Raw genomic sequence first — 18985 nt, forward strand, 5'->3', positions numbered from 1 at the left:
CTGGCCACTTGTGACTGAGGGTCACAGCTGTAATGAGCAAGTGTAGAAACAGGAAGCTCTGCAGAGCTTTCTACGCTCCTGCTTTTTACCGCCAAGTCTCACGTCTAGTAATTTACAAATTGCTTTCTCTGATCTCCTTTTCTCACAGTGGGCACCACTGGCGCTCCACCCGAGATGGAATGGAGGACCACTGGAACCCAGCTCCAGTAGCCGGTCTGTGTTCTCCATGGCTCAGATCCTGGCCTTGGGGCCCCTCAATGTCTCGGCTCTTGCCAGTCACATGCTCCCTCTCCAGGCTCCTGTCTCCCGACTCAGTTTGCCGGGGCTGCTATCCATGGCCTCTTGCCACGCTCCAAGCACCACACTCCATTTGCCAGACGGGATTTCCTTCCTCCTTCTCAATCGGCTGCCTGCCGTGGGGGTGAAGAGAGGCAGCCACATCTGGGAACATGATCTCTTGCCTGTCAAGATGCCCTGAGTCGCGGGTGCATGGCTCCAGCTCAGGGAAAGTGGACTCGCCCCTGGGCATGTGACCCGTGAGCCGAATGACACGAGAGTGGACAGTGGCTGGAGATAGGTCACTCTCCCTGTGACGTCCTGCAGTGCCAGCCCGTCAGGTCCCATTACCTAGAGACTCAACAATGCCCAAGTTCCTGTGCAACCTTGGCCCAGTTCTAAACATATTCTTCAATTCTATAAACTACTCAACATCACTAATCATCAGAGGAATGCAAATCAAAACCACAATGAGATACTATCTCACACCTGTCAGGATGGCCATCATCAGAAAGACCACAAGTAATACATTCTTAAGAGGATGTGGAAAAAAGGGAACCTTTGTACACTGTTAGTGGGAATATACATTGGTACAGCCACTATGGAGAAGAGTGTGGAGTTCCTCAAAAAAATAAAAATAGAACCATTATAGGACCCAGCAATTCCACTCCTGGGCATATATCCAAAAAAAAAGAAAACACTAATTTGAAAAGATACATGCACCCCAATGTTCATAGCAGCACTATTTACAATAGCCAAGATATGGAAGCAACTTAAGCGCCCATCAACAGATGAACAAATAAAGAAGATGTTTTATATATATATATATATATATATATATATATATATATATATACACACACACACACATATATATATATATGATGGAATATTACTCAGCCATAAAGAAGAATGAAAACCTACCCTTTACAACAACATAGATGGACCTAGAGAACATTATGCTTAGTGAAATTAGAGAAAACAAATACTTTGTTATCACTTACATGTGGAATCTAAAAAAAAGAAAACAAACAGATGTATATAAGAAACAGAAACAGACTCACAGGTATAGAGAAAAAACTAGTGGTTAGCAGTGGGGAAAAATTTTATAAACTGTGTGTAGAATCTTCCAGCAAATTCTCCCTTTTGCCTAAGTCAGCCAGAGCTGGTCTTAAACAAAGAACGCCGAGAGACCCACCTCTTCCACTGTCTGTCCCACCTTAGTAGGACCTCTATTCCCAGATCCCGACACCTGCCTCAGCCCCTCCCCATCACATTAACACTGTCATGTCTGGCAGCATCCCAAGTTACCCAACAAAGGCACAGTCCCAGGCTTCGCAACATCAGCCCCATTTAAATCCATTTCCTACCCACCATGGAGTCACCTCTTTGTGCAAGTGCAAATCAACAGTTAAGCTCCCCTAAAGACATCCTAAATTTATACAACTACCTTACAGTCTGTTAAGCTACAGGTTTCCCAATTTAAGTACTTAAGGAAAGCTTTCTCTTTGATGTTTAAATTGTATGTTTCCTTTGCCAGATATTGAGCAGGAAAAGGGAAAAAAAAGGAGAAAGGGAAAAAAAGGAGAAAAGGAAAAAAAAGAATGGCTACTTCAGATTTACATTATTACAGGATTTGGTATTATTTTGTACTTTTATCTAGTTTGTCTAGCATTTCAGAAAGTTTTGTTGTAAAAACAAATCCCCTTTTGGGGGTTTGGGGGTTGGAAAATAACTTCTGCCAGCTTGCTCCACGGTCCTGTGGCTGACACGGAGATAGTGGCACATTTTCAGGTGTTTCAAATCAGGAAAATAAGACATGTTTATTTGAAGTGCATCTAATACTTGGTTATTGGTACCTCATATGAAAAGATTAGATTTTGGAAGAGGAAGATCAATTACTTTCTTTAGCGGAGACAGGCGTGCATTTGGACCTGCGTGTCAATGTGTTTACTGTGAAACGTCGCACCAGCGAGGGCATCTCATCTCCACTATCATGAGATGCACTGTGGATAATGATCATTTAATTAAATCTCATTATGAAAACCCCTTCTTCTGAAGTACTGGACAGAGCTTAAGAAATGAACACCAAAAATTTGAACTTTTTTTTCGGTCTGCCAATCATCAGCGGAAAACCCAACCCTGATGGTCCATTTCTAAGTACCAGGCAATGTCTACTCCTTTCCCTTCTGATAGTTCAGAGTCCAGAGCACTTAGCAGAGAGCATGGACTTTGCAGATTGTGCTGCAATGTTTGCATCCTAATTTCTTCCACTACTGGGCAGTGTAAGCTGGGCAGTCTTGAGCAAGTTACTGAACCTCTCTGAACTCCTAATACCCTTAACTGTACATGGAGTTACCGTTTCTCATAAAGTTGTGGCAGCTGATAAAGTAGGTGTCTGAGATGCAAGGGGCCATATGTGGCGGCTCCTTTCTTTGTCCCTTCCACACTGTGCTTGGCACCAGCAGACCCCTCTGGACACTTGAGCACACAGCCCTGGAGCCACTCTGCTCCCGGGCTCGTCTACTGCCAGGAATCAGGTGCAGGGGCAACATCCACAACTAGTGAGCCTGGTCCCCCGGTGCCACCAGCCGCCAGCTCTTCATTATGACACAAACTTCCTGCTCACCCAGATCATTAACAAGTTTAATTTAATGGTAGTTTGTTCCTGACAACCCAGACCCTGCAACCAGAAAAGAAAAGCCACTGCTGCCGGCCTCCCTCCCGTCTCAGGTTACCCAGCCACCCACTCACCTGATGGTCTGATGCTGCAGGGAATCAGGGTCTGTGGCATTCACCGTCAACAGCACGCTGCCCACGGAGATGTGCTCTTGCTTGGTCACCATCATGGGGTCCGGGTGGAAAACCGGACCCTCATTGACATCCAGGACGGTGATGTGGACTGTTGCTGTGGAGCTGGGGCCGTAGGTGATGTCGGGCACCAGCGGGTCCTCGTTTTCCACTTTGATCAGTAGGGTGTGAAAGGCAGAAATCTCATAGTCCAGAGGCTGAAAGGCAGAGAGAAGGGCTCAGCACGCGGGTCTGCCACAAAGGGCAGGCGCTTTTGCACGAAGGCCTCTGACAGTCCCTGAGCCGTGTGGACGCTCAGGGGTGGATCCAGGTTTTGTGGGCTAAGAAGCTTGATGCAATTTGGGGTCCTCTTTAAGAAAAAGAGTATGAAACATACAGATACCAAATTAGGTATGGAAGTTGTTCCTTTTTTCAGATTGAGAAATAACTTACAACAATTACATGAGTCCCAGAGACCTGGATCCTTTGTTGTGAGATCTCTTTAGGTGACTCCCTGGCAGCGCTGACATTAAAAGCCTTCCCACCGGTAGCCTGTGACCTCACAACTCCGGCACTCGTGGGGGCTCCAGGGGGTGCACATTCCTCCAGTAGGGTGTCATGTAGAGAAGAGGATCCGGGAGGCTGACGCACAAGGGGTTAAGCTGCATGGCCCTTCCCCACCTGAGGGCACTGGAAAACACGGTGGGGGGGCATTTTTATTTGTCCCCATGACTCGGCAGCTCTGTGGCCATTTTCTGGGCAGGGGACAGTGATGCCAGATACATGGCCATGCCTGGGACAGTCCCACATACGGCAGACTGTCCTACCAATGAGCAACCCTGCTGAGGCCCTTTCCAGGTGATTCTGTAAAGGGGCTGAGGGTAACCGCCTCCCTTGCTGCTGTGTAGACTGAATCAGAGGATATTAAGGAAACCTCATTGTAGACATTATTAATATGGTGCCCTGTCCCTTACAGAATGTCATGGACGACATTCACTAGGTCACTTTCTTTCTAAACCAGGAGATGCAGTGATGGTGACATTTCCTGTCGATGGGTGTGTGTGTGAGGAGACATTTAGGTGAGATAAGGACACACTTCTTATTTCAAGCTATTTTCCTAATGTTTCCTGGGAAAACAAGTAGCTAACTCATCAGACCCAGGACATAATGGATATTCTTGCTGGGAGGACGAGACTAAAGTTGAGTACAGGGAGGTGATTCACACTCAATCAGAAGGAAGGAAATGGCAGCACGTGTCGTAAGGGATCTGGGAATGTGGCATCAGAAGTGAGAATGGCGAAGCTGGGGAAAGAGCTCCACGGGTGCAGGGGGTAGAATCTGGAATTGGGGAGGTTTAGTTGGGAGAGCTTTAGGCAAAATTACATTATCTCTCATAATAATTACAGCTAACACGCACGCCCTGCACTCCACACCTGTGAAAGTGCACCCGCACAAACACACATGCATATATATATATGCACAGGCACACACACACACACACACACACACACAGGAAGTACTGACCCTGGAAGTGCTTCCGGCTGTAATAGGACCGCCCCTCCCGCTCTCACCTAGAGCAACTCCCAACAGGGTCAGTATTAAGATTTTAAGAGCTGCCGGATATCAAGCTGTTGGTACCTAGGAGCTGCCCAGTTATACTGTGGTTCCATCCCTGGAACACAAGAATAATTTACCACTTCATCCTCCTTTCTAGCAACAGATCTCTGTCCTTCCCAAGTCAAGCCCCAAATCTGCAACCCCAGTGAAATAAATTCCAAACATGGGCCAGGGAGCTGCCACGCTTGGAAAGCAGAGTTATTCATCCTAATTAGGACACTGAAGGGGACTGGAGCCTTGGGCTTGCTGGGTAGTGACAGTCTGCCGGGCAGCATCCTGAGCAGGATGGACACACAGAGCGTCCACCTCTCCTGAGAACCTTCTCGACCGCACCCCAGCACGGGCAGACCCAGCCAGGCAACCCGAGGCCCGAGGATTTCTTTTATACCAGCTCCCAGGAACACACCATCTTCCTGGAAATAAAGTTAAGGACAGCATGCTGAGACTATGAAATCCTGAATCTAGCCCAACTGGATTTTCTACCATGATGCAAATGCCAGCAGGGTGAGGTTTTATTGAGCTTCTTAGCTCTGCAGGGCTCTTCACAGGCAGCAGATTCGAGGCCAGCAGCGTGAGCGGTAGCAGCAGGAGAGAGTGGCGCGGCCCGGGGCAGAGGAGGAGGATCAGGGTCCCGACAGGAACGGGAATCTTACCGTTTGTCTCCTAAGGCTGTGGTGACAAAGCACTAGGTGGCTTAATACAAAGCTTAATACAAAGAAATGAACTGTCTCACAGTCCTGGAGCTTAGAAGTCCAAAATCAAGATGTTGGCAGGGCCATGTTCTCTCTGAAAGCTCTAGGGGAGCCCTCCCTGCCTCTCCCAGCTTCGGGCCTTCCCTGGCTGGCAGCGCATGAGTCTGACCCCTGTCTCCATCATCACCTGGCCTTCTCCCTGTGTGTCTCTGTTTTCACGTGGCTGCCTCCTCATAAGGACACCAGTCATCTTGGATTGGGGGCCCATCCTACTCTATTATGCCCTCATCTTAACTAATTACACCTGCAGTGGTCCTGTTTCCAAATAAGCCCACATTCACAGGTTCTGGGGGTTATGACTTTAATGTCTTTTTGGGGGGAGGCACAATTTAACCCATAACAGTGGGGTACTCACAGCTCCCCCCATTCACACACATGTCTTATAATATATTTACATATTATGTATAAATATACATACAATATTTGATCTGCATCACAATCCCTCATTACTTTTCGTGACATAATCCATCTCTCATTGTGCACCTACTGTGTGCTAGGAGGGCCCCGTGTGCATCATCTCACCTAATCCTCACCTTACCCTCATAACAGTAGGTGATTTTAGACCCTTTTTACAGATGAGGAAACAGGTTCAGAGAGGTTAAGTAACTTGGTCAAAGTCGCACAGCTAACAAGTAGCACAGAGCCGAGATGTGATACAGGGAGTCTGATGAGAGAGTCCGAGCTGGTAACAATAAACTGCTTTTGGTACAGGGTGGTATTTCCACAAGTAATGCTGATGGGGACTCAGCCCTCTGTCTTGCCTTGGGCCACTTCATTCATACCAGGAAGCAATGCAGCTTAGTAGCAGAAAGCGCTATTTGCTCCCAGAGCCAGAGGGGAGGGGATCAAGTCCTGGCCATAAGAACTACTGAATACTACTGGACCACAGGCACATCACTGCATCTCCTGGAGCCTCAGCTTTCTCATCAGTAAAGTCCTAGTACGAAGGATTGTAGTAAGATCAGAGGAGATGCTGCTGCTGGGTGTTTCACACAGCAGCTGGCCTGGAGTCGGATATAATAACAAGAGGCTGTTAAGACAGCGAGGAAGAGGAATATGGGGTAGAAATAGCTGGAAGAGCCACTGCCCTCCTGCCTTGCCTCTTCAGGTATGTTCGAGGCTGACATTCCTCAGCAGAATGCTGGCTTCTGAGGAATGCAGATGTGAGCAGTGGCACAGAGAGAGGGAAGGGGAGAGAGGGAGAGAGAGAGAGAGAGAGAGAGAGAGAGAGAGAGAGAGAGAGAGTCAGTCCAGCCTTTTCCCAAGAGGAGGACCTCTGCAGTGCTCACTTCTGTTTGCACAGAGCTGGGTGCAATGACACCAGTGGGGCGATGCCCAGGGCCAGTCTACCAGGAGCTGATGAAACGTGGGTCTCTGCTCCCACCCTTTCCGAGGCCTGCCCTGGGTCATGCTGCATTAAGAAGCCCTCCGTTGTCTCGGGCCTATGAGCTGATTAATGTGATTTGTCTGGTGTGGGGTCTCTGTGTCAGGGATGGGAGGAAATTGAAAACACTTCCAATGAAGTTACAGAGATGCAATTTAACTAATATTTCATCAAGTGCCAAAAGAGGGTGTGGAGCACTGTTCTGGAGGATTTCAAGGCTGGAAAAGCTGGCTCTCACGGGAAGGGTAAAGACTCTGGGGTTTGTTGTCCAGAGGAGGGAGGCTGAAGTGATCCGACCGTAAGTGTTGTTTTTTTTTTTTCTTTTTTTTTTTTTGCAGTTACGCGGGCCTCGCACGGCCAGGGCCCCTCCCGTCACGGAGCACAGGCTCCGGACGCGCAGGCTCGGCGGCCACGGCTCACGGGCCCAGCCGCTCCGTGGCATGTGGGATCCTCCCGGACCGGGGCACGAACCCGTGTCCCCCGCATCGGCAGGCGGACTCTCAACCACTGCGCCACCAGGGAAGCCCTGGACAGTAAGTTTTAAGCCTGTGACAGGTCTGGGGATCAAGGATGCCTGCTTTCTCAATGCTTTCTTCTCCTCTGAGGACAAAAGAGAGAAGAGACTTAAAATGCAGGGTGGACTATAGTCAGCTGAAAGAGGAACTCTTTGACAGTTTGAAATAGGTTCACACAGCAACTAAGGGTGTTCCTGACTAGAAGGTTTTAAAGAGGACGTGGCTACTCATCTGGCAGAACTGTTAGGATTCGATCCTGTGGGGAGGAAGGACTCCCCCAGAAACCACACAGTCCTGAGACCTCCTCTAGTTCTCCCGTATGCCGACTGCTAACTGGATAGGGCGGAGCTGCTTGTGCTTGGGCTGCAGCATGGCCATGTCCCCCCACCTCTCACTGCAGAGGCCCTAGAGGAAAGATTCAGACTTTCCAGCCTTCCTTGCAGCTGAGGGTGGGCACGTGTCATCCGGTGACACATCATTGGAAATTGTCTGGAGGACCCATGGAAAAGACATTTTTTCCCCTAATGAGAAGAGAGGGGCCCATGAGGGCACACATACTCTCTCTCACTTGCCTGGCTGCCTCCTTGCTTCCTGCCTTGGAACCCAGCAGCAGGAAGGCGTGATGCCTGGGGCTTTGACAGCCATTTTATGTCCATGAGGAAAACATCAGAAACATCTGTGGTGCCACCTGCTGGCTCTCTAACACCTTGAGCTGCCAGCCAATCCTAGATTGGCCTACCTTCATCTAGTTATGAAGATCATGAAATTCTCCTGACTATTTAAGCCACTATCAGCCTGGCATTTGGTTACATACAACTGAAAGCATTCCTAGCTAATGCACTGGGTTGCTAGCAAGGTGGAGAGCCCAGGGAGCATGGTCAGGCCAGCCTCCAGAAGGCTATCCTGGGGCTTTAGCTCAGGTGCACTGAGAAGCAGAGAAAGCTCAAGGCCCTTTACACAAATTCACGTGGCAGGCAGCCAAAGAGGGGATGCCTCCATCCCAATTCTGAAGCAAAGGGAGTCCAGTTGCTAGTAAAATGGAGGCCCAGGGAGGGCCCCAGGCTCTGTGGGCACCTCCTCCCCAGGAATTGCAGGTGCAAATTCCTTGTCCTACGGCAGTGCTCGTCCACAAGGCTGTGCTCTCCTGGGGCAACTCTCCCTCCTATTCTGACCCTGCAGGTATGGGGCAGGCCCAGGAACCTGCATTTCAGCTAGCATTCCAGGTGACTCTTCTATATGCTAACATTTAAGACTCACAGCACTGTGGGCCAAAGGGGGCGTGTGGGGAGAGGAGGACACTCTTTTCCAGTCTAGCTTTGCTTGTATTTTATTTTCCTCAAGCTGTAGCAAACACAGGTAGGGAGAACGGTGCTCCTGCAGGGTTTATGTCGGGGATGTATATTTACCCAAGCTTTGTCTTCCAGCTGCAGGTTTGGAAAATTGCCTGATGCCTACTATAGATACAGGGCTAACCTTAGAGAACAGCCAGTGGCTATGTTTTATTTTTTTACGACTTTAACAGCTTTGAAACTATAGCACTGAATGTAGGAGGGCAGTGCCAGGATCTCCCGGGAGTCCTGGCAAGGGAAGAAGAACTGGGAAGACCCAGAGGCTGCTCTTTTCAGGGAGACGTTTGGGGCTCAGTTCAGACGAGGTTCTCAGAAGGACAGGGACAAACCTAGACCCCTCATCCTCTGGAGAAAGCCGGAAACTTCTCTGAGATCTGCCATTCTCAGTGGCTCCGGGTTCTGCCCCCAGGGATGTTGTGGAACTTTGTTGGTGTGAACGTTTATATGGCCCTGCGGCCAGGCTGAATAATGACCCCACCCCCCAATATGTCCATGTTTGAATCCCTGGAACGTGTGTTACCTTACATGGCAAAAGAGACTTTGCAGATGTGATTAAGCTAAGGACCCTGAGCTGGGTAGAAGATTCTGGATTATCCAGGTGGGCCCAATGGAACCACAAAGGTCCTTAAAAGAGGGAGGCAGGTGGGCTTCCCTGGTGGCACAGTGGTTAAGAATCCGCCTGCCAGTGCAGGGGACATGGGTTCGAGCCCTGGTCTGGGAAGATCCCACATGCTGTGGAGCAACTAAGCCCGTGCGCCACAACTACTGAGCCCGCATGCCTAGAGCCTGCGAGCCACAACTACTGAGCCCGTGTGCCACAACTACTGAAGCCTATGCGCCTAGAGCCTGTGCTCTGCAACAAGAGAAGCCACCGCAATGAGAAGCCCGCGCACCACAACGAAGAGTTGCCCCCGCTCGCCGCAACTAGAGAAAGCCCACGCGCAGCAACGAAGACCCAATGCAGCCATAAACAAACAAACAAACAAACAAATAAATAAATAAAATTAAAGAACACTGCACACACAAAAAAGAGGGAGGCAGGAAAGTCAAAGTAGGTGTGACAATGGAAGCAGAGGGTCAAAGTCAGAGAGAGATAAGAAGATGCTGGGTTGCTGCTCTGAAGATACAGGAAGGGGCCATGAGCCAAGGAATGCATTCAGGCGACCTCCAGAAGCTGGAAAAGACGAGGAAATCAATTCTCCCCCAGAACCTCCAGAAGGAACCAGCCCCACCGACTGTAGCCCTGTGAAACTGATTTTGGACTTCTGGCCTCCAGAACTGTAAGAGACTAAATTTGCGTTGTTGGAAGCTCCCCTGTCTGTGGTCATTTGTTATAGCAGCCCCAGGAAACGAACACAGGCACCATGTGCCAGTCACATATTAGCTTGTGAATCCTCACAACAACCTGGAGCGGTGGGTTGTACCATCATCCTCATATTACAGATGAGGAAACCGACGCACAGAAAACAATTAAGCATCTTGGCCGACGGCGCACAGGGAGTATGTAACAACGTTCCTGCTTGGTCCACTAATACGATTACTATAAACACGACTGCTCCCTGCTTTTCAGGCAAATTGCTGCACCCACCAGAAAAGAAGCTGTGTTCCAACGGACGTTCTGGTCTGGCAGCAGCTCTCCCAGAACCTCCCAGATCCCTTCCTCCAGGACACGGGGACCACCAGCCTCGCATGCTCTGCTGCCACCGCCCTCCCTCCCACATTTCTGAGCCCTCCCGTTACATCACTGTCACTTTCCTTCTCGGTCCCCCTGTAGCAGAGAGAGGTCAGCTTGCTGGGCAGCAGTGCTCACAGGCCGTTTCACAGGGAGAAGCATCCTGTGTGTGTAACTATCTGCTGTGTTTGACAGTAACTGAAACTCTGCTAAGGAAGATTAAGAAGAACTGTAATAATGCACAGTCTGACCATGGATCTTTAGAAAACCTTCATAGGTCCCATTTTTGCATATCTTTGATAATTCATTATCAAGTGTATGGAGAATCTCATTTAAAAATTAAGTTGTTTTTTTTTTTTTAAGGTTACACAGAAGTTTAGGTTTTCCAGAACCTGTAGAACAACTTGGTTTTATAGCCATGAGGGTACAAGCAGGCCCCTAAGCTGAAGCCTTTTCCCATTTTAATTCCAGGAGGAGGAGACAGCGGCCGGTCTATCCTCGACCTGGGGCCCTGGGTGCTCGGGCGAGGAGGGAGGGGCAGTTGGAAGCACCCTTACTTTGACGACGGAGAGCATCCCCTCGTTGGTTTGCGGGTTGGTGTGGATCTCGAAGCTCTGCCCAGGGTTCCCGTTGATGATGGTGTAGGCGGCCCTCCACGCGCCTGTGGTAGGATCGTCCTTGTCCTCAACTGTCAAGTTGACAATAACTCCCACAGCTCCTTCCTCGACTGTGGCTTGAAACTGCAAACAAAGCAGACCATTACCGTCACTATTTTTGGAAAAAAAAAAAAAAAACCATAGTGAAGACCATTGATGGCACTCTGACTATATGCCTGGTATTGGGCACATTACCCATACCATCTCGTTAAATAATAAAGACTAACATAACAGAGGAAGATCATGATGCTGTGTGTGCCAGCAGATGATATGCTTCAGGTTCTCTCAGCCTTATGTGGGGCCATGAGGCTGAATTCTCTCCTACAGGATGTGGGCAGAAGTGATGTTTGCTGCGGCTGGCCTGGGTTCACCTGGGCTGAGGGTTAAGAGAACAGCTGTGCCTCTTCTCTGGGCCCCTTTCCTTCTAGCTACCTGGATGCAGACAACCAGGAGACCCAAGGGGAAGGTGGAGCCACAAGAGGGAATGAGCTTGGGTACCTGAGTCACCACATGGAGGTGGGTGGGAGCCTGTCCTGAACTGCTGTTGAATGAGAAACAAACTTGTATTGAGTTTGAGCCTTTATGAATTTTTGTTTCCATTTGTTCTTGTAGCCTTGTTACTGAATGCAAATCTGTGTGCCCAACGCGCAGTGAGGCCAAACAATACCAAAACGTCAGAGTTTGGAGCAGAGAAAGGTTTACTGCAGGGCCAGGCAAGGAGATGTATGGCTCATGCCTTAAAAACCCTGAACTCCCCAAAAGTTTTCAGCGAAGCCCTTTTACAGGAAAGGTGAGGGAGGGCCATGGTTAGCTGTTGCAGACTTCTTGGTGTCGGATCCTTCGTTCCTGAGGTCAGGTCACCGTCGGGTCACGGTGTTCCTGTAAACCTCCACCAAAACAAACGTTACTCTCTGTTCTGACAAGTAAGGGCAAGGTCCCAAGGCTCAACTTTCGCCCTCTGAGGTCCAGGCCCTGGCTGAGAGGAGGGGGTCCCTGCGGGGTCCAGTTACCCTGCCCGGGAGCGTTCATCCAGCACCCAGGCTGGGTCCTCCCGCCAGTGCCCAGGCCCGGCTGGCAGAGCCCTCAGGGCCAGGTCCCCAGACCCTGCCCGGCCGTCATCACTGAGGGAGCCAGGCACCCATGACCCAGCCGGCCCTCAGGTGCCTCAGGCCACCCAAAGGTTCGGGCAGAGCAGGCCGGGTCCCATGGACCCAGGGACACCGCCGCCGCCATTAGGTAGCAGAGGAGGGGATGGGAGAGAAGTTCCCGCGGCCTCAAGGCCTAGGCCCGGCCAGTGGGCGGCCATGGCAAGGGCTCTGGAGCTCTGCCGGACACAGCCGCCAGCCTGTCCTGGGGCCGCCCAGCTCACCCACCGCCTGAGGCCGGGGAGGGCCTGGAGGGCCCCAGGGAGAAGGCCGCCGTCCACATCTTACCTCTTGCCAGGAGGACCACCCTGGGCGGACCGTTGGCAGAGCGACCTCTAACTGCCACACTAAGTGTCTCTTGCTAACCCTCCCGTGCTTAAGGTCTCGCGGTAACGGTTGCGTGGTAACAGCTGTGCTCCCGCCCCGCCCCTATTACAGCCTCACCCACCCTAAACGACAAGGTAACCAGATAATCACACCGCCATCGCTCATCTATGGAGGGATGGGGATTGGAACCCCAGTGTTTGACTCCAGAGCCTCTGCTCAATTGTAGCATCTTCCTTAGTGAAGGAAGACAATTTCATCCCTCCCACCCCTTGCCCACACCTAGCATGACTTTAAAAGGAAGGAAACATATTTTCTAAGGAAACATATAAATCAATTGTTTGGAGCTTTGTTGTATCTGTGTTTTTATTGTGACACATCTCAAATATTTGTTGCAAGTAGGTGTGGTGAAAAATAAATCAATAAATGAAAAATCAGCTTAGAGAATTTCACGAGCCATCATTATTAGTACATTGCTTTGAGCTGGAAGCATGAAGTATTGTTTTGGTGCTTACCTCTGTACACTACTGGTGAATAGTAATCTGTTTGCAAATATTTTATATACAAGTAATACCAATAAGCTGACAACAAGAAGAAGAAATATCCTGGAATTTCAATTAGTAGGAAAGAGAATCTAGAGACAGTAAGAGGATGTCAGAAAGCCCTTATGTTCAAAGACAAGTAATTTGAGAAATGAGGTTTCAAAAGCGGTGGCTGATTAATTGACTTACAAATCATTAATCACGAGCCATAATCTTGATGCCTTGGGGGAGACGGGATGGGGACGGGAACTAATTTGTCTATCACAACTCAGCAAACCTGGGTGAGCTGTTTCCCTTCCCTACAAGCGGTGCTGGGAAATTCCTAGAACGTGCACACTGGATGCAAAGGAGCTGGAGTGAGGGGGAAGTGGAGGGTACTGTCACACAGAAACAGCTCCACGAGACAATTATTTTGACTTGATTCCTCTGATTCTTGTTTAAGTTAGGCCTAACTTCTATCTTTCCCCCCTTATCACAAAAATTATGGAATTCCTGAGCTTGAAATCTAGACTGGTGGTTCCCAGCCCTGTTAGAATCTCCTGGAGGGCTTTTTAAAAACACTATTTTTAAAAAAAATAACCCTATTCCAATTCAGTCGGTCTGGGGTAAGGCGTGGGTTGCAGTGTTTTGTTGACCTGCCCAGATAATTCTAATATGTAGTTTGGATGGAGAAGCATGAGAGTTCAAGGTCAAGAATGGCCAAAGTAAGGATGTGAGAGCCTGCCCTTGTGCATTGCAAGCCTGCCTGGGTCCCATGCTGAGGGGCCTGCAGTGCATGTGGGATCAGTAGGACGGAGAGCTGTGATCAGCTACTGCTGTCGGCCATGTGTCCAGGAGTGGACACACGTGCTATCCAATCCCACAGGTGGCAGATAAAGAAACAGGCACAGAGAAAGAAGGAAGGAAGAGGTTTGCCCGAAGTCCTTGAGTGAGCCAAAGGTCAGATACAAATCTCCTGGACTCCAGTAACGTCTGCTTTCCACGAGTTCTATTACTCATGCCCACTCAAGAGTCCCATTGCTTAGGCCAGTCCTCCACCCCCTGCTGTGGTCCAGAGCCAGAGGACTGATTCTCTGTCCCTCCTGATCACAGCAGACCTCAGCTCATAACCTGTCCCTGTGGCTGTTCTGACACCTGTACCTTGGGACACCAGGCAGACAATTCAGTGGGTTTGGGAGTGCTAAGACTAGAGGATGCTGGGAACGATCAGTCAGGTGCGAATGCCATTACATCCAGTCCACAGGTGAGGAGTTACTTTGTCAAGGCAGGTGAATGTCACATTGCTGAGAGGAAGACACTATAAGAACAGATCACGATTTGAGGAGGCTGGAGGCTCCACGTGTGTCTGTCTTGTTCAGGGCTTTCTCTCCACCCCTTGCATGACGCTGGGTGCATAGAAGGGACACAGTAGGTGTTTGCTGAGTGAATGAATGGTCTTAAAATAGGAAATGGGGCCTGACATCAAAGGTGAGGGCTGAGAGGATATGTGAAGGGATGAAGCTATACAGGAGTGAGACTAAGAGAGACTGGCATGGTGATGGATGCCTGATTCTGCCACTTGCTTGGATGGTGCAGGGCAGGAGGGATGGGTTGACCTCCCTTGTTCTCCAGAACATCTCTAGCAGGGATGCCCTATGACTTACGAAGACACTGGGTATGTTTGTTGGTCCCTCCTACCACATTTGATTTTCATAGGCTTTAAAAATTTCACTTTTTCTCCCCTGATGTGAGGAAAAAAATTAAAATTTTATTTGACCCTAAAAAATTCGTGTTTTTTTTTTTTTTTTTTTGCTGATTTTAGGAGTTTAGGCATGCGCTTATGGCGCCTGGTCCCCAGTACACAGCACAGTGCTGGACACATGAAGATCTTCTGGATGGATGGATGAATTTGTAAAATTAATATTTAGGCCATGTATAGGTGAGAAAAGCCTGTGCAGTTTCTCCCATGACACCTTTTCATGACACCCACCAAGAGGCTGGTGCAGAATACCTTTTCAGTGTGTGGGCAAATGAGTCCAAGTGGAACGGGAAGGTGATAATGTTTTAGAGATTCTCACAGCATGCATGACGACCCGAATATAGCCTTAGATGTAGTAATGTGTCCACAGCCACATTTACCTACCCTCCATCACCCATCCATCCATGGATATATCCTCCATTCATCCATCCATCCTTCCATCCACTTATCCGTCCTCCATCTTCCATCCATGCATCCATGCATCCATCCACCCATCCATCCATATTCCAGCCAGCCAGCCAACAAATACTTGTCAAGCGGCTTCTGTGTACCACACATGATATAGTATTAAATTCTAAAAAATAGAAAAATAGAAAAATAAATTCTAGGGATACACTAGTAAACAAGACAACGGCATGGCATATGTTTAATTATAAAAATATGTGAAGTGTTGGGGAAGAAATAACATAGTTCTTGGAGAGCCTGAAGCTTGAGGGGAGTGGTGAGAGGCGGTGGTGCCTAACCCAGTCTAGGGAGGGTCATTAGGGAAGAATTCCCTGAGAACTGAAAGAAGAGGAGTTAGTGAGATGAAAGGGGAGAGAGCCTTCCTGGCATCTGGAACAGCAGGTGCAAATGCCAGCGGTGAAGGAAGCACGGGGCATTTGTGGACCAGAGGGGAGGTGGGTGTGGCTGGAGAACAAAGGATAACTCAGGGAGAACTGTTTGCTATTGGACTCCAGAGGAGAATTGAGTCAGATGATGCACAGCCTTGTGGGCCAGGGAAAGGCATTTAGAATTTGTCTTGAGAACCAAGTGAAGCCTAATCAAGGAACTGGATTATGTTTAAATCTACTCCTGGGAGAATTCAGAAAAAAATCTTTAAATACCGAAAACATTCAACACAATTATTAGAGTCTTTGTTAAGACCATTATCTGATTCTTGCATAAACTATAAAGCCAGTTTCCTTGAGCATCCATTTAGAAACTCATTATTGCTTAATTAAATACTCATTCTATTTATTCTATTCAATGTTTAACCCCATTATGTAATTCAAGAATGGAAAATTAAGTAGATTAAAATGAAACAGCACCATTTTATATTTCTACAGCAATGCTCACTCTGTGATTTAAAAACAAGACAGACATTAATTTACCATACTAGAGCAGGAGGAATTACGGATTGTAACATTACTTCATTTAATTGGAAAAAAAATAAAGTTACCTTTCTGTTAAACTGTGCAGCAAATCAAATATGAGATGCAAATCGTGTTTTTACATAATCAGTGTGGGCGGCTGCCTTGGGACATACTGAGTTTCATTACCTCTCTCCTCTCAATTCAGAACTGAGTTATTTCAGTTTCTTTTCTTTGCCAAGGTGAGGTGAATTTTGTGATGGACATTTAGGAAGAGACTACTTGGACTTGCCACAGAGGTTACCCATCACCAGGGGAAGAGGGGCTTGCATTTTAATTTACACTGAGAATGAACACTGTTCCTCATAGAGCAACAAGTTGGTCGTTAAGGTTAACCTGGAAGATGGAAATAACGATCAGCAGGCTAGGAAGCCACAGGTGGGGGAGAAGTGACAGCTGATGACTTTAAGGGACAGGACACACGCAAGCCTGCCTGCTAGATCGCTGAAGTCCAGGTTCATGAGCTGCTAACCCTGGGGTTTCATGGAGAATTGATGTTGAACTTGAAAAGCTGGGATATAGTCATCTGGGCCGTGGCTTTTAAAAAATTAAAAGATAAGGTCCCGGAAAGTTTTACACACTTCAGTTTCTATTTGTGAGGATAAAAGGGTGAGGGAGACATCAACAGAAACTGAACTTGCAAGCACTTTTATGAGTCTGTATTTACATAAACGATGCAGCTTGTTGGAAAAATCTAATTTCTTGCTGATAGCCTAAAGGGTAGAAACTGTGATTGCTATAAATAAGATCATATATTTAAGGATCCTGGCATAGAGTAAGGAATCAGTATTTGTTAGCAATGGTGATGATGATCGATTTCATTCTGTATCATGTGAAATGCTTACTAATAAATTGGAGAATATGGCTCGAACCCCTGGGACTCTTTCTGTTTTTATCACAGTCTGCCTTCCATTGTGGTTGTCGTGTATAGATAGCTTATTTCCCTCGGTGGGTGTGGAAGAAGCTCTGGGCTCTTCAGTCGTGTATACCTGACACTCACAAACTTGCATATCCTTGTCTTGATCTTTATCACCAAGACAGGATGTTAACTCATCACACGCACATTTAGAAGGGATAGCTGCATCAGATATCTGGTTTCCTTCTATCTATGATTAGCAGTCATCCCGGGGTAGAAAGATGCAACACCTCATTTAAATAAATAGTCATTAAATGTCTACTGCATGTCGGGGGGTCTGCCAGGCACAAGAAGTACAGCAGTAAATGAGAGGGACACTATTCTCTCCCCTCATGGGTTTACAGCTCAGCAGACTGACACATTCCCTCCTGATCACCCCATTTTCTTTATATGCTTTGCTCACACAATTCGTTTTCTACCATTTGTCCACTGTCATTCATCCCAGGCTGCATCTATGTTTGGACATGACTTAGTTTACAGCTAATGGTCATTTTAATAAATGGTGCTAGGGCCATTGGCTAGCCATGTGGAAAAAACAAAGAATCCTGATTCCCGACCTCACAACATACAGAAATTGTGAAAGGTAAAACAATCAATGTTTCAGAAGAAAACATAGGAGGACATTTTAATTCAGCTTACAGCTAATGTTTATGTGTACTTTATATATATGTAATATAATGTAAAATATTTAAAATACATATAAAAATATAAAATGTAATTATATACATAAAGTGCACATAATATAATATAGATAATATTTAAATAACAAATTTAGTAAGTATAGAGTTTATTCAGTATTTTAAAGAAGGCTTTATGTCTAAGAAGTGATGAACAGTAGAGCCCCACAAGGGACTCTAGGTTACTTGGCTGAGAACCACAGTCTGCTCATCAGCGAGCCCTCAAGACAACTGTGCCTACTGAGCCCCTCCCTAGCCATGTCCCAGTAGGATGTGCATGGACAGGCCCCGAAGTAATACCAAGATGGGAGGGGACCATCCGGGAACCCAACAGCCCATAATGGCCCCAGACATTGGTGAGCATCTTTTACTCATTTCCCATCTAGTCAACACTCTCTCTTCTCTAAATATCGTTTCCTCTTTGAAAATGAAGAGTGGTGTCAGCCCTTTGGTTTTCAACGCCCATGGGAGACAGTTCACAGAGAGAAGACGTAAAGCAGATGCTAGAGCTGGGCTTTCCGGCAACTGTGAACAGAGACTTCCCCGCCCTCTCAGGTGCAGGCAGCCTGGGGTGTGCTCCTGTCAACTGTGAGACGGGTCTTTTCTCTGTTTCCCCAAATGCCCAACACCACCTCTTTCATAAAGTGAGAGTGCTATAATTAGACATGCAACTTTGGAATCATTTTTGTCTAGAGAATACAACCTGAGGGGAGAAGATGACAGTGTATATGTGTTGGAGGGTCTCATGATAAGAATGACCAGTTTTTCTCTATTCTCACTGAGAAAAAGGAAAGTGAACTAAATTGTACGTCACATGCCAAAGATGATAACAGTCTAATGGTGGATGGCAGTCTTCCTTTTCTGAAGATTCTTAAAGTTTCTGAGTAGATTTAGTTCAGGGTGCCTGTATCCATAAAACATCTGAGGAAACTACACCTTCCCCAGCTCCTGCTGAAAAGAGCGTTACTAGAGGGCCATTTGTATCACATGATCCCAGCTTTCGTTGCCAGAGCTGACTGGACCCAGAAGTGGCACTGGACTCACAAGTCACCAATCTATTGGCTGCTTCATGAACGATCAGATGATTTCTCTAAGCATATGAACTCAGAGAAATAGAGCCTATATAATCAGAGAGCAAAGGGTCCTTAAATCCTAAGTTTCTGAGTAGATGAGAAATGGAGTGGCCATTTTTTGTCATTTGGACATGAACGAATAGATGC

General features: G+C 47.7%; 1 protein-coding gene across 1 annotated transcript in view; it reads right to left on the minus strand.

The window, feature by feature from the left end:
• CDH13 (cadherin 13) overlaps nt 1-18985 on the minus strand; it is a 1033476-nt gene that overhangs the window by 101266 nt on the left and 913225 nt on the right. The window contains exons 9-10 of the mRNA XM_081215776.1: nt 10913-11095; nt 3031-3284 (exon numbers count right to left, since the gene is read on the minus strand). Coding sequence (XP_081071902.1) covers nt 3031-3284; nt 10913-11095 — 437 coding nt within the window. The remainder of the gene's footprint in view (nt 1-3030; nt 3285-10912; nt 11096-18985) is intronic.

The sequence above is a fragment of the Mesoplodon bidens genome (assembly GCF_964165515.1).
Source record: "Mesoplodon bidens genome assembly, chromosome: 18".
Taxonomy (NCBI): domain Eukaryota; kingdom Metazoa; phylum Chordata; class Mammalia; order Artiodactyla; family Ziphiidae; genus Mesoplodon; species Mesoplodon bidens.